The sequence below is a fragment of the Chiloscyllium plagiosum genome, chromosome 8, assembly GCF_004010195.1.
Source record: "Chiloscyllium plagiosum isolate BGI_BamShark_2017 chromosome 8, ASM401019v2, whole genome shotgun sequence".
Classification (NCBI taxonomy): Eukaryota; Metazoa; Chordata; class Chondrichthyes; order Orectolobiformes; family Hemiscylliidae; genus Chiloscyllium; species Chiloscyllium plagiosum.
This window is the reverse complement of record NC_057717.1, coordinates 84,892,903-84,910,031: the sequence shown is the minus strand read 5'-3', so window position 1 is coordinate 84,910,031 and position 17,129 is coordinate 84,892,903. Positions and strand designations below refer to the sequence as shown.

At 37.8% G+C, this 17,129-nt stretch overlaps 1 protein-coding gene across 3 annotated transcripts in view; it reads right to left on the bottom strand.

Moving 5' to 3' along the window:
• Positions 1-17,129, bottom strand: part of LOC122552150 (pre-B-cell leukemia transcription factor 3-like) — a 593,793-nt gene that overhangs the window by 430,098 nt on the left and 146,566 nt on the right. Inside the window, exon 3 of one of the 3 annotated variants that reach the window (XM_043694653.1) lies at positions 4,925-4,975. The exons of the other annotated variants lie outside the window; for them this stretch is intronic. Within the exon in view, the coding sequence (XP_043550588.1) occupies positions 4,925-4,975 (51 nt within the window). The remainder of the gene's footprint in view (positions 1-4,924; positions 4,976-17,129) is intronic. 3 annotated transcript variants of the gene reach the window in all.

Genomic DNA, 17,129 nt, shown 5'->3' with positions numbered 1-17,129 from the left:
CTGGGACAACACATCTATCCTGGAACAGGCTAAGCAAAGGCATCCAGAGAATTCCTAGAGGCCTGGCACTCCAACCACAATGCCATAAACATACACATAGATCTAGATGCCATCTGGCAACCCCTCAGAAAAAAAAACAGGAAATGACATCACCACAAACCCCAGGAACCCCATCCAGGAGAAAGATATAAATAGAAAGCAGGAGACAACAGCTTCGCTTCACTTGGAGGTCGCCACTGATGATGTTACCTAGCCAGGTAACGAAACGTCTGGATATCAAACCTACAGCTTAGCGAGCAAACCTACACCCTAAATCTCAACCTGAGCTACAAACCTTCACAAACCTTGCAAAATCCTTTTATCTCTTTATCTTCTACCTCAATCCAGGTTCCTTTCAGTATCAAACCCTGTTAACATATCTAAAAGATACCCTGATGCCACAAACATTCCAGTCTCTCAATCTGGCTGTTGAGGCCAAGAGGTCAAGATGGAAATATGTTAATCAGGTCCTACATTTAAATCTAGCAAGGCCTGAGGGAGGAAAACCTATTAGAGTCATAGAGATGTACAGCACAGAAACAGATCCTTCTGTCCAAGTTACCCATGCCCACCAGTTTTCCTAACCTAATCTAGTCCCATGTGCCAGCACTTGGCCCATATCTCTCTAAACTCTTCATGATTTCACAAGCACAAACTGGTCAACCTCATCATCCCACACCACCACTACTGCCGCCACTTCCTACCCTCGCTTCTAATTAATATTGAAGCCAGAATGTTTATTGGACTTTTAAATAAGAAATCAAAGGAAGGGGATGGATAATGGAAAAATTGACACCATTAGAAACAGCAGCAGTGAACTTAAACTGCCATGGTCACATTACTCGAAGCTGACATATTTAAATTCAGATTAAGTGTTGGAGAACAAACTTGTTTCTTTGTCTCATTTTTAGTCACATAGCTGTCTTGTACAGACTTTATAAATATGTGAAAATAATCTGCAAAATTGGCTCCAGATGATTCCATTCAGGGACTGTTTTATATAAAAGATTTAAATATAGACATTTATTGCCGTTTTAAAATTAATACGCAAAACATATATTCCCAAGTGAAAAAGTTTTTACTAAAAGGTACACATAGGTCAGAAAGGTTTCAGCTCCCAGTGTGCAAACTTTGCAGGAAAGTACAGTAAGTGAAGAAATCTGGCAGTCAAATTCACAGATAAATATTAATTCTCTGATCACAACTCTTATCTGCCCAGCAGCTCAGACAAAACCACAGGCTAATAGCATCCCATTAACGTAATTGCTGCATGGCTATCGCACAGCGGCTAAAAACTATTAAAAAATTTCAAGCATGACTAAGATGACAACATATCACCCAATCGAATGCTAACGCCTTGCTTCCTCCATCCTTCATTTTTAATTACACTTTTACAAATATTGCGCAAGGGCAGGCACATTGTAAAATCAAAGCTGCAGTAAAACAGAGGGTTATGTGTTCGCATTGCAATCTTCACTTGATGTTCATCAAAATTTAAAATAATTCTGCGAGGCCAAATGAAATTCCCATCATTTTTAATTAAACCTTAATTAGAATATATTACATCCTAAAGCGTTCAAATCTCTCTCGATATGCAAATCTAATCCATTTGAGGATATTTACATATCATTAATTAAAGATCTGCAGTCTTTTAATGAGCTGTGTGCGCCCAGTGATGCCAAAATGAGAATGATATGCAATTTGTTCAAACTCGTTTTCTCTCTACTTTGTCCAGGACACATCAGGAGATTTTATAAAGAGCCATTCTGAGAGCTGACAGATAAACAAAGCAAGTAACAGCACACTAAAGCTATCTGTTCAAGAGACAGACTGAACCTTGAAGCTTGCACAGAATGCAGACGATCAAATCTGGTGATAAGTGGTCCTCAAAATACCAATCCCTCCAGCTGCTTAGACATATTTAGAAAAGACAGTTTAGCTCCAACTGTATACATGTACCCTAATCAAGAAATACAGTCAAAGTTCTTGCTCAATATATTTTGTCAGCACTGCTAACATACAAATACAAATATCTAAACAATTATTTCCTTGGATACAATCAGCACACTTTCAAAAATGAAATCTATTTCTATAAACTATATTTAATGGATGTTTTTTAATAAATCTTAGTTATGTTTGGAGCTTACAATCTTTAGGGAAGTTTACTTTATATCAATTCAAGCAGCTATTGGGAAAAAACACAACTAAATTTGTCTCGTGTTGAGCCCTCAATAAATACTTTACTATTAAAATAGAAATAGACAAATTTTAGGTCTCAGTGGTTTTCTTTTAAATTGTGAAGGGTGGCAATTGACAGTTTATGGCTTGACCTTTGTAAATTTGCTTTTTTTTTTATGAAGACTAAGAATCCACAACTACGTAAAATGTGGAGGCTGGTTAGCTCAGTTGTTGGAGGGCTGGTTTGCAATACAGACTGGTACCAGAGTGGGTTCAATTCCTGGACCAGCTGAGGTTACTAGGATGGATGCTCCTTCTCAAAGATTTCCCTTATCTGAGATGTGATGACTCTCAGGTTAAACCCATCACCTTTTGTATATCCAATGAGAGAGTTGGACTATGGTGACTTTTTACAATGCAAAGGTAATGGTGTATTTGTAAAAATAACTGACATTTAACCAGTTTAGAAAATGACTCATCTTTCATACCCTATCCAATACTTCACAATACGAAGCACAAGCTATTGTAAGTTGAAACAGCAATCATAATATTCAAAACATGAATAAATACTGAAATTATACTGATACCAGTACTTAATACTTCTTCAAAGCAGACTAAAGTCTTCCTGGTTATTGATCAGTCTGCCCAACATAATGCAATGCACATTCACCTATTCACAATTTAACAGAAAGTGACATGTGAAATGTTTGAACTCTTCACATTTTTCAACTTGGCAAGAAAGAAATTATCAAATTAGACAGGTTCCTCAGCAAATTATGAGATCCTGCAGGTACCTGGCCACATCACCATCCTGTTGCCGACCATTTCAACTTCCCCAAAGATATGCAAGTCCTGGGCCTCCTCCATTGCGAAATCCAAGACACTCACCAACTGGAGGAAGAATGCCTCATCTTCTGCCTTGGGACCCTTCGACTACACAGCATCAACATCAACTTCACTAGTTTCCAAATCTCATCACCGTCTACCTCATCCCGGATCCAACACTCCAACTTGACACCGCTCTCTTGACCTGTCTAACCTGTCCATCTTCCATCATATTCACTCCACTCTCCCCACCGACCTATCACAAATACTGCACAGCTGCATCCACCTATTGGCTTCCACCCAGCCCCACCCCGATCCCGTATTTATCTCTCATCCCCTTTCCCCCTCCACATTCCTGATAGGGCTTATGCTGAAAATGTAGATTCTCCTGTTCCTCAGATGCTGCCTGACCTGCTGCGTTTTCCAGCACCACAGTTTTCGACTCCTATTTACAAAAGTCAACAATGAAGATAGTCAAACTGGAAGACACCAAGTTAAAAATCACAACACCAGTCCAACAGGTTTATTTGGAAGCACTAGCACTTCCTTTATCAGGTGGTTGTGGAGTATTAAGATTGTAAGACAAAGAATTTATAGCAAAAGTTTACAGTGTGATGCAATTGGAATGAAATATTAACAAACAATCCAGATCTTTTTCAAGTCTCTTATCTTTTAGAATGACCATGTTGGTTTCAGTTCTTGAGAATGTAACTTGAAAAAAGTTCTGGGATTTACATATGAACATATCTTATACTCCACAACCACCTGATGAAGGAGCAATGCTTACAAATAAATCTGTTGGACTATAACCTGGTGTTGTATGATTTTTACCTTTGTCCACTCCAGTCCAACACTGGCACCTCCAAATACACTTATTTCAAATAGGATGCTTTTGATGCTTTAAAAAAAAGTCTGCCAAAAATACATTTTATCCAATATGATCTACAAGTTTAGCAACTGCAATACAAATTTTTGGAAAATAAAATAATCTTAATGAGAATTTGACTAGAGAAATGACTCTGTAGAGAGTGCCTTCGTGCAGGGGTCAAATATGGGGGTAAGGGGGTATAACTCTTGCCTACCTACAGGACCTCAATAATGATAGTGAACTGTTGAATTACCTGGGGAAAATTAACAGTTACAACATATTTCAAACATAACTTTAGAACGGTATGGCCTCTGGCCATTTCTTACAAGAAAACAGAGCTTTATTTATATGGTTCGGAGATGTCGGTGTTGGATTGGGGTGGACAAAGTTAAAAATGTGTTATTTATAGGACTCCTTTAGTAGGGAATTGTCCCTGAAACACCACAGAGAGGTAGGGAGATAAAAATGAATAATTAGTCAAATAAGGAGATACCATGAAGAGTGACAAAAGCTTTGTAAATTAGGGAAATTTTAAGCAGTATCTCAAATGAGAAGAGGAATATAGAGAAGGAAAGGTGTTAAGGAGGAAATTTCAGCTTGGTGCCTACCTGGATAAATCACGTCATCAATTTGGAGCACGTGGGAATATAGTCCATAATGGAAGAGGTGCCTTTTGCATTTATTGGTTCATAGTTTGCTAGGTCTTTTAACAGGATAAATTGAGACCCAGGGCTGGGGTCCCAGCACAAAACCAAGAGTGACATCATAGGAAAACCACAAATCCTTTTGTTACTAATAGCTGCTAATTTGAAGATCTAATGATGATGAACTGAAGCGCACCATGGATAAAAATAAGTCAGAGGTCAGGAGAATATCTTTTCAGATTAAGTAATTAGAGAAGTCAGCTAGTAAGACTAAGTTTAACTTTAAATCATGGCAGGTAAGGTCAGCTGAGTGGAATATGAAACCTGTCATATGTGGAAAATCAAAGGTCCTACCAGTATCCAAAATGACCTTGTATGCACTGATTGTTTCTGGCAGTTCTACGAGCAGGACAGACTGCACCTGAATTAAAATGGGACCAAAATATTCGGTTAGCTTTCCTGATTACTTGTGCACTAACCTTCTGTGATTCATGCACTAGGACACCTAGATCTCTCTACATCCCAGAGCTCTGAAACCTCTCATGGTTTGGATAATACACTTCTTTTTATTCTTTCTGCCCAAGTGGGCAATTTTACACTTTCCCACATTGTACTCCATTCGCAGATCTTTGCACACTCCCTTAGCCTACCTATATTCATTTGTAGGGTCCTTATATCCTCTTCACAACTCATTCTCCTGCCTATCTTTGTGTCAACAGCAAATTTAGCTACTGTACCTTCGATCCAGTGTTCAAAATTATGTATAGAAATTGGAAAGAGAGTTGAGGCCCCAGTATACCAACCATTGTTGTACACCATTTGTGACACCCTGACACCTTATCATTCCAACTCTCTGCTGTCTGTTGGCATTTTACCCACGCCAATTTGTTGCTCACTATACCATAAGCTTTTGTTTTCCACAATAACCTTTGATGTGTCACCTCATCAAATGCTTTCTGAAAATCTATACACAATACACTGGCTCCCCCTTATCTACAGCACAAGTTACTTCTTTAAAGATCTCCAACAAAATAGTTAAATATGATTTCTCTTTGACAAAGCAAGTTTTGCTCTGCCTGGTTACCTTTAATTTTTCCAAATATCAGTCATTGAAATTAAAAAATTTCAGATGATAAATCAAGTAGTAAATCTTCACTTTTTTCATATTTTACAGACACTTAAATAAATGGTTAAAACATGCACACACAAAAAAAGTAGACACCGTCGTAAACTATTTTTTAAAAAAGTGAAAACTGTGAACTCTCTCATTGAAATGGAGAAATTTGACATTTAACAACTGAAGTCACTCTTTCAAAGCCAATGTGGTAATTTAGCAGCAACTTTGAATTTAGAATACCATTAAACCTGATGAAGGAGCAGCGCTCCAAAAGCTGTGCTTCTAAATAAACCTCTTGGACTATAACCTGGTTTTGTGTGATTTTTAACATTAAACCCCAAGTTACACTACATTCAGCAAAGTCCAGCTTTCTCTTTTTTTAAAAAAGCCAGGAGATCAACTGGAAGAGTGGAAATACTTGTCTGTTCATTGATTTTTAATTGTTTATTATTGGGTAAATCTCAACAATATATCCACTGGAGAAGATTAGAGCTACTGACAGAAACACCTGGATTTCTGAGTTTAACTGTGCATGTGCAGACTCTAGAAGTTGTCACCAGTTTCAGAGTAGTAATGACAGAAAAAGTTGACAGTTTCACCATTACTACCGCAAAATCCAAGTTGCAGTTAAAATATCTTCAAACACTCAAAGCTTTTTTTTTAAAAGGCAGTGCTTATTGAGATGTAGACAGGTTATGTGCATCATAAAATAAAACTATGAAGCTGGTATATGTTGCACAGAGATCCTCATAGATATTTATCTAGCTTTTATACATGGATTAGATGTAGTTTCACTCATATTACCCTTTTCCCATCTGCCCTGGTACTACCCCTAACTCCACCCATCTCACAGTATCACTTGTCAGCTGAATAACCAGAGCGCCTGTAATTAATACCCTCACGACTCTTACCTCTATAGCAGTTGATGTAGGTCACAAATCCTGTGGAAAACAGAATGGGTAAACTGAAGCCCTAGTCCATTCCTACAGACATTGACTAATTGTGTGCTATCTCTTCTTCATCAATCACTGTCACTGACATGCGAATCGCTGCTGTAAATTCCCAGTCAGTAAGACTATATAGAATAATGAGGCAAACCTATCCTAATTGATTAATTAATTGAACCAAGCAGCTTCTCTTTCTGTAATTTAGAGCCCCAGATTGGTGTGATATCTCCCCAGTGTGAAACCACTTCCACAATTTTGTCACCTCATGAAAGCAGTGAAGATTAATGGTCACTCCAGTTCAAATTTTGGTTAACTCATTTTCCAGCACCAAAATGTATGACCTCAATGTCCAAACTGAACTGAATTTTAGAGAGCGGGTGCAGGGTTACAAAAGCTCATTGACGAGACAAGCTTATTTTGCAATTAGTCAAGTGGAACGTTAACACCTATTGCAGTGAAAGAAAATGCAATAGAAGGAAAATGACCACAACTAGGCTTCACAACAATCTGGACTTCATTTTCCAAGTATGCAGGTTTAATCTGGGTAATGATTGAAAGACTTTGTGACAATAGGCTCCAATCAAGCTTTGCTCGATGAAGTCTTGCCATTGATACATGATGGGTGCCCGACAGTATTAAGTGGTCACTAGCCGACCGTGAATCTTCTCCAGGATTCAGGACTTCAGCAGCAGAAATCCCAGCATTGTCATTAGCACCACTGAGGCAGCAGTGACAGTTGCTGGCAATGCATCGATCATAGGCCCCACATCAGTGATGAATCTGGGCTATATATAAGCAATAATGAGATGGTTATCACAGGGTGGCACTCACAGGAGAATAGGGGGCAGGAAGGGTCAGAGGAATGGGCAGGGGGTGGCTTTCAGCATCTCTCACCTTTGTCGATATCAGATCCCTCGCTCAGACACTCAATGCTTATATCTCTCTTTATTCAACAATAGTTGCAAAGATAAATCCAGCAACTACTGGCCAATCAGTTTAATCTCGATAATGGAAACGCTTTCAGATGCAGCAGTCCAGGATCAAATTAATGGTAATGAGGAGAGCTATAGATTAATTAGGAAAAATTATTGTGGATATTTAACAGGCAAAGTCATGTTAATTAATTCATTGTGTTTTTTGGTGAGGTAAGAGAGGGAAGCATTATGGTTAATGCAGTGTACATGGACTTCCAAGAGAGGCTTGATAAAAATTCCATGTGAAAGATTTATTGGCAATGTTGAATCCCATGAAATAAAAGGCACAAATTCAAAACTGGCTGATTGATAGGAGTAGTAGATAGAGAGTGTTTTTCAAACTGCCTGTGGCCAATTAGGGATGCACAATAAATGATAGGATGTGGACATAGGATAGCTACACTATGAATGAATAACTTTTTACAAATAAACCACGAAGGGCCTAAGTTAAGCATAGATAGAGAGAAACTGTTCCCACTGAGGAAGCGTCGAGAAGCAAGGGACAAGATTTAGTGATTCACGAAAGCACCAGTGACAGGAGGAAACAATTAGGAGAAAGTGAGAATTGCAGATGTTGGAGATCACAATTGAGATTGTGGTGCTGGAAAAGCACAGCAGGTCAGGCAGCATCTGGATGCTGCCTGACCTGTGCTTTCCTAGCACAGTATTCTCAACTCGGGAGGAAATATTTTTTTTTAAATACACAGATTGATTAGGACCTGGAATGCACTGCCTGACAGTGTTGTAGAGGCAGATTCAGTTGTGAATTTCAAAAGTAAACTGGATAGGAACCCGAAAAGAAGTTTTTGCAGGGCTGCGGGGAAAGGGCAGGTCAGTAGAATTAACTGAAATGCTTTAACATGGAACTGTTCAGGAGATAACAGTCCAAATGGTCACTGCACAAAAGAAGATCATCCTCTGATTCATCATTCAGTACGTGCAGATCAAGATGTTTAAAACAGCTTCATCTCATATCCCATACTACTGACAGCCTACTACCTGTCAGCTTAAGTTGCAGCTCTGAAATATGAATGCAGCTCTTTGTCACCTGCTATTGTACAATGTGGGGCCAGTCAAAACAAGGCCTTAGCACTCAAAGGCACATCTGAATATGGCAGATCTGGTGCTGAGTCAATGTGCCTTGTTTTCCATTCATTTTGCTCACAAGCTACATCATAATACAGACACTGCCACCAAGCATGCCTTTTTCAATCATGTGCATCAGGACAAAAGAGCAGTGCAAAGGTTCTGTGTGAAATTTTGTTGTGTGTTGCCAGTTTTCTCAAAATGCAGTACCTTTAAACTATTTTATTCCCCACAGTTGTGCAGTGAGGTATTTAAGATCAAACAGTCTACTTGATATGTTCTACTGCTGTTAGGTCTCATGACACCCTTCCATGTTTTAATTAAAATACAAGAAAAAAATCTTTTTTTACAAAATGTTTAGATGTGTATTTAATCCGTATCACCAAGAAAATCACATAACAATGGGAATTTGTAGAAAATATTGAAAAAAGTACAATAAGTGGGATTCAATGAGAAGATATATTACATCAAAATAATTGGATTCTTCAGGGAAAACAATTTTGAATTATAAAAAAGTAAAACCCAGAATCTAATGAAAAGTGAGGAAATTAGGTGCTTCTGTGATTTCTACAAGTTAACTCATTCTCATTTCAACAAAATTGCATTCCATATCGAAGTTACACATCACAACCTATCTCCAGTGATAATTCACCAATTAAAAAAAATAGTTATTTTAATTCATTCTAATATCAGGCTCCAGATCTTACATGATGTGTTAGTAGATATTATAAAATAGATATCTAGATAATATTTAACCATATTAGCAAATCAGACTGGACTGAAACTCAACAGGCATTGTTTCTCTGAAATTATGTTACAATGATTGTTCTTTCAGAATGTCTTCCTCATCAAAAGGTATTGTTTACAATTGAACATATTCTTCTAACCAAGCAAGCCACAGACTTGAATCTGACACTCCAGCACTGTACTGACCGGGGGCACTGAAATGTCACAATCACTGTACCCAGGGATAAGATGTTAAACCAAGGCCCTGTCTACCTAAGCTGGATGTAAAAGATCTCATGACACATTTGCGAAGAACAGCAGAGTTATACCCCTCAATCAACACACATTAACTGACTATCACATTACTATTTGTGGGAGTTTATTTATGCAAATTAACTGCCCCATTTCCTACACTATGGCAGTTACTAAATTTCAAAATATTTTCTTTGGGATGTTCTGTCGTCATGAAAGACACAACATAAATGCAAGTCTTTTTAAAAAAATCTTCTAACAAATTATTTTTTGCTTCATGTATTTAATATTGTAAACAATTGTAATGAAGTGAAACATTTATAATCCAAATTCAAATAATTGTTGTTCTTGATTGACTAGAAGTGTGCCCTTGTATAACTGTATATCTATGAGTTATGGGTTCCAATCATTGTTGTTCTTGTTTGGGTTGTGATCCCACTAACAACAGGATTAGCTGGCACAGTGCAGCTGGTCATCAGCTGATTCTTTGGTTCACAGCAGCCACATGCACCTGCCTACAACACAAGTTGCCAAATCTGTCACTGACAAATCAAGCAACCAGCATATGGCTTCCCCAAAATCCACTTCGAAGCTACACAAGTTGATGTGACAGGAAACACTGATCTCAGCAAAGCTGTAAACTTTAATGTGTGTTTACGCTGTTAATTAGCTGCATGTTTAGATAGCTAAATCCTATATTCAGTTCTCCTGTTTGGGAGTTGCAATTGCTGTTGATGACAATTTTGGATAGTTTGGTTCAGTATTCAACCTTTAGTTGGAGTCATAAGTAAGCAAGTTCAAGAGTTGAACCACTCTTGATCAGCCACTTCAGTACCAAATAACGTTGCCAGCAGAAGTTATACAATTTAAGAACTAATTGTCATTCAGGAAGGGAAACTCCCAAAGCCTCCCCCAGATTATGGTGGGTAATTGTGATTTCATTGTACCACTGATTTACCAATTACATTAAGCCAGCTGGAAACAAACAATCATGATAATAACACAAGAATGCCTAAACTGCATATTTCCAGCACATTCTATTCCATCTAAGAATGATTTGGAGATGCCGGTGTTGGACTGAGGTGTACAAAGTTAAAAAGCACAACACCAAGTTATAGTCCAACAGGTTTCATTGGAAGTACTAGCTTTCGGAGTGCCGCTCCTTCACCAGGTGGTTGTGTCCACAACACAACAGAAAGGTAGTGCTTCCAATTAAACCTGTTGGACTATAACCTTGATTTGGAGATGCCGGTGTTGGACTGGGGTGTACAAAGTTAAAAATCACATAACACCAGGTTATAGTCCAACAGGTTTAACTGGAAGCACACCAGCTTTCGGAGCGACGCTCCTTCATCAGGTGATTGTAGAGGGCTCGATTGTAACACAGAATTTATAGCAAATAACCTGGTGTTATGTGATTTTTAACCATCTAAGAATGACTATCCTTTGAATTGCCACAATAATCTTTATGGATATAACAGAGTGAAGGTGCGGTTAACACTGCCAAATTTTAGTGCAAAATCAGTACACACCTTTCATCAACTTTGTAATTCTTTTCATTTGGTCCCAAACAACTCAAAGTTCTGAAATAGAAACAAATTCATAAAGACCAAATTGATACTTGGATAGCTGGGGTTAAGCAGATATGGTTCGAACATATAGAATTTAGGTCAGACATTCTCTTTTACAGTTATCCTGTAAGAAAACACCATACTGCAGAATTTATCCATTGAGAAATGATGCTGTTCACTGCAAGATGTGACATGGAAAAGCTGCTTTACATAATACTGTTATACTGCCACTATTAAGTTATACGAGTTATTGACTTGTGTAGATATACATGCCAAATGTCAGTGCAAGTGGATTGATTACTCATCCCATAAATAGATTATGAACTTTCCAAAACCCACCTGATAACTACTTCGCACATCACAAAATGCCCCTATAAACCTTTTACATGAAGCTGAAATTCTGAATCTACAACTGATACACCCACTGCAGCCATTAAAACTAGTCTGATATCGTACTTGCCTTGAAAATGTGGTCATTAAACCTGAAGTCTTTTGTCCCCCACATAATATGTTCTGCTGACTGATGTGCTTTCCTTCAGTCAGATAAGAAATCAATTGTGCCACAAGTACTTTTAGCATTCACAACTAATCTGATCCAACGCTCAGAATTAGGTTAATGCATAGGCTCTCTTTCAAAAATTGGTCTATATAAAGAAACATGAGACAAAATCCCATGAAAACTGACATGTGTTAAGAAAAATAAATTTAGATAAATATTCTTGAAGTAATGCTATTTTTCAGTCACATAAAACAATGGAATTTTACAATACAGATCTTTCAATTCATTGTAGCTATGCTCCCCTTATCAGTTTTCTGCTTAGTCACATTCCTCTACCCTTTCTCATTCTCTTTTCAATTTGTTTAAACTGTTATCTACATTCCTTCTAAACGTGAATTTTGCTTTCAGCATTGTTCATTGTAAGACTATCCATTTTTGGTTATAACTAGCAGGACAGCTTCTAATGTCTGAATTCTGCCACAATTTTTATATATTGATTTTGCATCTTCTCCAGTGCTTCTACATCCTTTTCTTGTAATAGAATAATGCACCCAGCTCTCGTCTCTAAGTGTGGTATAAACAATGTTCTTTATAAATTGATATATTACATCTTAGATTTTCAATTTTATTCCTCTAAAAGTGCATTTGTTTGCATTTTTATAGCCTTGTTAAACTGCACCACTCCTTTTAACTTTTCTGACAATCACCCATACAAGTCCCTTCTCTTTGCTCCTCTATTCTAACTCAGACTTTTATCTTCTAAGGAGTATGGGACCTCCTACCACATAAACTACCACTTATTTATGAATATTGAAATTCATTTGCCATTGACAGTCATTCTGCAAATTTATGAATGTCTTCTTACATTGTTTAACCAAGTCAGTTTGGGGCCCATTTTAATCCTCTTCCAGAATAAACACCTTCATTAAATTTAATCTTGCATTCACTAAAAAAAATGTATCTTATCTCAGTGGTTTTCAGTAAACCGCACATTCATACTTACCGCACATGTCTACCACAATTACAACTTCAATTTTTTTTAAAAGTCCTTTAATAAATTTGGGATTCAGATACCTAAAAGGTCACTTCTCCATCGCTAGATCATGCAAGGAACCAGAAAAAGATTAATACATTACATAGCTGCATCACATGTGTGGAACATAAAAGCAAAGTGCTACTGCACCATAGTGTTACTCATTTCTTCTAGAAAAGTGTTGAGTTTTGAATATCCATCTTCGAACGGATATATCGGACTTGGAGTGATAGAAATTAGAAATTAATTTTGGCACAATCTTCAGATTCAAAATAGACTTCACTGCCTAGACTTCACTCAGACAAGCTTATGGTGAATGTTCCAAGACTGGGTGCTCAGCTTATCCAACCAATTCTGGCTGTAAAAACCACAAGTTTTTGTTTTTATTTATTTTTGAATTGTGAACCAAAATAGGAAATAAAAACACAGTCAAGGAAACTGTGGAAGCAGATGTTGCAATTTTAAAATGAGTTACTGGTACTCACTGAGTTGTACTTCTATTGTTATCTTGTTCAAGCAATGGGAGAGGATGCTTGACTCATGACCGTATGAGGGGGGCAGTTCCACTCAAATCAGCACTAATTGCATGGGTCAGGAGTGCTCAGCATGACAACAACTCTAACAGACTGCCCACCTATCCAGAGCCAGTATATGAAACATATAGCAGCAGGAATATCCAGAGTTTAAAAGGATAGCATTTTTCTCTCCTCATGGAGAAATTACAAAAAAAATTGGAAGATGGATTATTTATCTCTCTCCATTTGCCATAAGTTGCTGCCATTACCCAATTACTGTGAGACTGAACACTTAGTGTGCTAAGTGCCCTAGTCTTTAGTAAAGAAATAGTGAGACTTGGAATGAAGATCAGAGATTATAAAGACTTATAAAAAGGAAAAGGACAGTTCATGAATCATGTGAACTATTGCTCTTCATCTGTGTTCTCCTAATTATTTTGCCCCCATTTATAAATTCTACTTCTTATTTTTATTTTGTGTAGAAGTTTAACAAGGGTAGATTAAAGATTTATAAGTTGATAACTTTGGTAAAAACTGATTTATTTGAAATAAACACCAGCGTCTTGTTATGTATAGTAACCTGGCTAGTGTATTCCAGTAACCAGAGTTTGTTAGGCAGGTAAGTTGGGATTTTGAGTCATCTGATTGGATCTTTAACTTTTATAACAACTCTGGGAGCAGTGAAACTCAAGTAACAGTGCACTTTCAAAACTGGGTTGTGACATAACAAATTAGGCATGACAGGGTGTTCAACTTGTTTCCTAAACAATTTAGGCCAGCAGCAACCATACAGATAACCACACTTTTAATTTTTACTCAGCTCTGACAATTTCCAAAAAGGATCTCCAAGGCATCAGACTCCACCAAAACATATGCAAGAAACCTAACAGCTATCACCAAGAAAGCAAGAGTACTGCAGAAAATGATGAAATAACAGGAAATTGGGTTTAATAATTGGGCTGCAGTGGTGGGAAATGTAAACAATACAGGTCCTCTAAGTTAAAAGAATTACAGTTGCAACAATCCTTCAAATATGTTAGTATTACAATATTGCTATAACTGGAAAGGCTCAACATGAAAAAAAACAGAATTTTTGATTTCCTGGGGTAAGATTTTAAACATTTGAATTTTCATATTAATTAACTGGAATCAACCAGAATGTTTCTCCCTGTCCCCCTGTGGATATATATCTCTTGTCTATCCTAAATAATCATTTCAGTGCCAAATGTTCTACAAAACACTGTCTCCATCAAATATGCATATCACTTTGCTCAAAAATGCTGAACACAACATTTTTCATGAGTTAACCAGCTATTTTCAAAGCAATATGTTACACTTTGATAATTTCCAATACAACAGTAATAGGTGTTGCTAACAAACAGTTGAACAAAGTTGTAATCTCAATTTCACATTTAAAATTAATTCAATACTGTAGTTATGTTTTCATTTCAATTCTAGATCAAAGCTTTTGCTGAAACGGGAATCTTAAAATCTCACATTCAAACTGAGCAAAGCTACAAGCCTTATACCATCTCCCACATATTGCACACGCTGCTAACTATTCAGTCATAACAGCCACATGACTCAAATGCAGTCCACACATTGACTGACATACTGCCTCTCCATTACAGGGCAAAATGGTGCTCAACCATAGGCAGCAGGACCTAACTGCAGAAGATAAGCATAATAACATGACTTGATGGTGCTCGCCTTCATTCATATAGGTATTGGTGGATATGCTGGATCCAATAAAGCTCTCAATACTAATCCTTCTCCTCACTTGTTGCAGTCTCTTCTGACTTACAAACTGCTTTATATCCTTAACCACATGCAGTTCTTGTGTGCCCCTTGCTCCTTATGACAACTATATTCTAGTGCCTTTCTGCTTTTAGATACCCAAGAACTACGACTTATCAAGACAGTGACAGAACAGGTGGAAGAACAAGAGACAATAATGAAAACTGATCATTGCTATTTAACTTCAGACTAGAACTATCAGCTCAGATACAGAGTCTGCATGTAACTTAGAGGATAGCACAGAGCCAAGATTTGCTTGTGCTAAAACTCTAGCCATGAATCATCTCCAATCATGGCAGGGGGCAAAGATAGAGATAATGATAGATGTTAAGCTAACTGATCTATGATAACTTTTTTGTTGTCTCCTTTTTGAATAATGGTATTTATTAGCAGTTCTCCAATCCCCTGGAGGTTTTCTCGAATCTAATTTTTGCAAGGTTAATACCAGTGCCACAACTACTTCCTTTAGTATCCTAGGATGCAACCCATCAGGACCTATTTGCCCCTACCTTTTGCCCCTTTACTTAGAAGAGCTTTGAGTTTCCCTCACCTTACACAGTTACACTGTAGAAGCAAAAGTAGAGATAACAGTTCATTGGAATTTGAACAGGTACGAGTTGAAAGGACAAAGAAGCTCTTCAATATTCAATTCTTTTAGCTTGTGGAACCAAAAAGGCTGCACAGCATAGAAATGAGCAGAGAAGTCCAGCACCAATCTGACACAGAACTTTGTGCAATGCTTGGACCCCCATCTTTTCTGGTTATGGAAGTGCTGACCAATACCATTAGCACATTTATGAAACCAACAAGAATGGAACTTAGCTGATGTCTCAGATATTAAGTGCTTTGCTTCTACTTTTGCTTCTACAGTGTAACTGTGTAAGGTGATGGAAACTCAAAGATAATAATCTACTCTTCTAAGTAAAGGGGCAAAAGGTAGGAAGGAAATAAACTTAATACTATCATAAGAAAAAAGTACTAGGAACCAAATGGAGTTAAAGACAAATAGGTCCTGATGGGTTGCATCCTAGGATACTAAAGGAAATAGTTGTGGCACTGGTATTAACCTTGCAAAAATTAGATTCGAGAAAACCTCCAGGGGATTGGAGAACTGCTAATAAATACCATTATTCAAAAAGGAGACAACAAAAAAGTTATCATAGATCAGTTAGCTTAACATCTATCATTATGAAGGATGTAACAGCACAGCATTTAGATTAGATTCCCTACAGTGTGGAAACAGGCCCTTCAGCCCAACCAGTCCACACCGACCTTCCGAAGAGTAACCCACACAAACCCATTTCCCTCTGACTAATGCATGTAGCACTATGGGCAATTTAGCATGGCCAATTCACCTGACCTGCACATCTTTGGACTGTGGGAGGAAACCGGAGCACCAGGAAAAAACCCACACAGACATGGGGAGAATGTGCAACTCCACACAGTCACCTGAGGCTAGAATTGAACCTGTGACCCTGGTGCTGTGAGGCAGCAGTGCTAACCACTGAGCCACCATGCCACCTCAAATGCATAATACAATCAGAGTCCACATGGTTTCATGAGGGGAAATGAAAAGTGACAAATCCTTTGAGGTGGTAATAAGCATAGGTAAAGATGAACCAGGAGAGGTCTATATTTGGATTTCTAAAAGGCATGCAGGGTTACTTCATAGCATAAGAGGCTGGGTGTTGGGGGTAGTATATTAGCATGGACAGAGGATTGGCTAAACAATAGAAGACAGAGTTGGGAATATAAAGGATGCATTTTCAGGATATAACTTTTAACTAATGGAGTGCCGCAGGGATTAGTGCTGGGGCCATAATTATTTACTACATAATAATTATTTGGATGAGGGAAGTACATGTACTGTAGCCATGCTTGTAGATAACATAAAAATTGGTTCTTCAAGTCCAAGACGGCAGAGCGGAGTAAGGATCCTATGCTGCAGCCTGTTGGTCCAACCACTTTTCTTTCTTCGCCCCTCTTTTTTCTAACTAACTTACCTTATCCTGAGCTTAGATGTCATCAGCAGTACAGAGAACGCAGCATACAGACCTG